General features: G+C 35.9%; 1 protein-coding gene across 1 annotated transcript; it reads right to left on the bottom strand.

Annotated features, from left to right (window-relative positions):
• Positions 1-936, bottom strand: LOC107723898 (olfactory receptor 4K1-like). Its single transcript, XM_016532625.1, has one exon. The coding sequence runs from the start codon at positions 934-936 to the stop codon at positions 1-3; it is 936 nt and encodes a 311-aa protein (XP_016388111.1).
• Positions 937-1,483: the final 547 nt, after the last annotated feature.

Genomic DNA, 1,483 nt, shown 5'->3' with positions numbered 1-1,483 from the left:
TCATTGATTGGTTGATTCAACTTTTACAATGAATAATCTGCATGAAAAAAGCCCCTTCATGTGTTTGTAAAAAAGTTTATCACGAACACCATAAATCAGGGGAGTAAGCAGTCGTGGTACTATATTTGTTAAAAGATCATTTAAAAAGGTTAGTCTTTGCCAATCAACTGGTATACGTGGGACAAACATCTTGTCTATGATAGCAGCAATGTAGGACAACATACAGAGCAGAAGCTGTGCTCCATGTAACAGGATGGTGCTTTGGGCCTTTTTTGCTGAGGATTTATCAGCGGAGGCCCTTCTGGCTGCAACCAGCACTTGACAATATGTGAATACAAGAATTACCCACACAACAGACGAGTAAAGGCCATTCATAAATCTGGTCTGTATTTCATGATATTGTGTGGAATACAGAATTGATGCACTACAAAAAGCAGCTGTTGTAAAAACAGATAAAGGGCGAACAATTGAAAGGAGAATCAAGTCAATCAATCCAGGTATGACTCCTACACCCCAAATCAGAGAGATGAGGATGTAGGTCTTGCGCACTGTGCAGATCTGATGGTGATGCAGTGGTTTGCAGATGGCGATGTAACGCTCAACGGCCATACCGGCCAAAGTCAGAGGAGTGTTCTTATGAGCAGTTGCAGTTATTATTAGAAGTGTAGCACAGAATGGGAGAGGTACATTTTGCCATGCATAAGCCATCACACTAAGACTTACACTGAAAAAAACCATGAGCATATCATTGATAACCAAGTGAATATATAATATGTATCGTGGGTCATTGTAGAAAACGGAACTCCTGAAAAATGTCAATACAAACATTCCATTTATGGACATAATTATGATCCCAAGAAGAACAATGGCAAAATTCTTTGCAAAAGCATCTGCATATTTTTCTTGTACACTGTACAGAAACATTGTAGAGTTCATTGTCCTTGTGCGCTGGTGTAAAATTCACTGATTATTATAAGTTATAATCCTTTTCTTGGAAAAAAAACTCTGTTGTTGTTGTTTTCTTCCTTCCAGTGATCTTGATGACTGTCAAAAGTACATGAAGCTCGAATATGATCTTCTTTATCCTGAAGATTTTTCAAGTTTTTCATCTCATATAGAAAATAAAAAAGAAGAAACATTTAGTAAATTAACAATTATAAGCTATAATGAATATACTGTAAATAAAAAAAATTAAAGACATTGTTGAAAGAGTGAAATTACCTCTTCAGTTTGCTTAGTAAATAGTTTTGACTCCAGATGGGAACAGACCAGTTTATATACTCAATTGAAATGTAAATGAGGGGAGATACATGCCAACACACACACACACACACACACACACACACACGTGTGATTTCAGTACATTTCTTATTAAATCTGATTTTGAATCACTGAATGGCTTTCAGTTTTTATGGCAGTCAATAATGAAATGAAACAAAATTCTTTGGCTTATCTTATACAACAGCATTCATTTCTTGTAATT

The sequence above is a fragment of the Sinocyclocheilus rhinocerous genome, unplaced genomic scaffold (genome assembly GCF_001515625.1).
Source record: "Sinocyclocheilus rhinocerous isolate Xijiao unplaced genomic scaffold, SAMN03320098_v1.1 scaffold875, whole genome shotgun sequence".
NCBI lineage: Eukaryota > Metazoa > Chordata > Actinopteri > Cypriniformes > Cyprinidae > Sinocyclocheilus > Sinocyclocheilus rhinocerous.
Note: the sequence above shows the minus strand (reverse complement) of the source record. Positions and strands in the feature narration are given on the sequence as shown.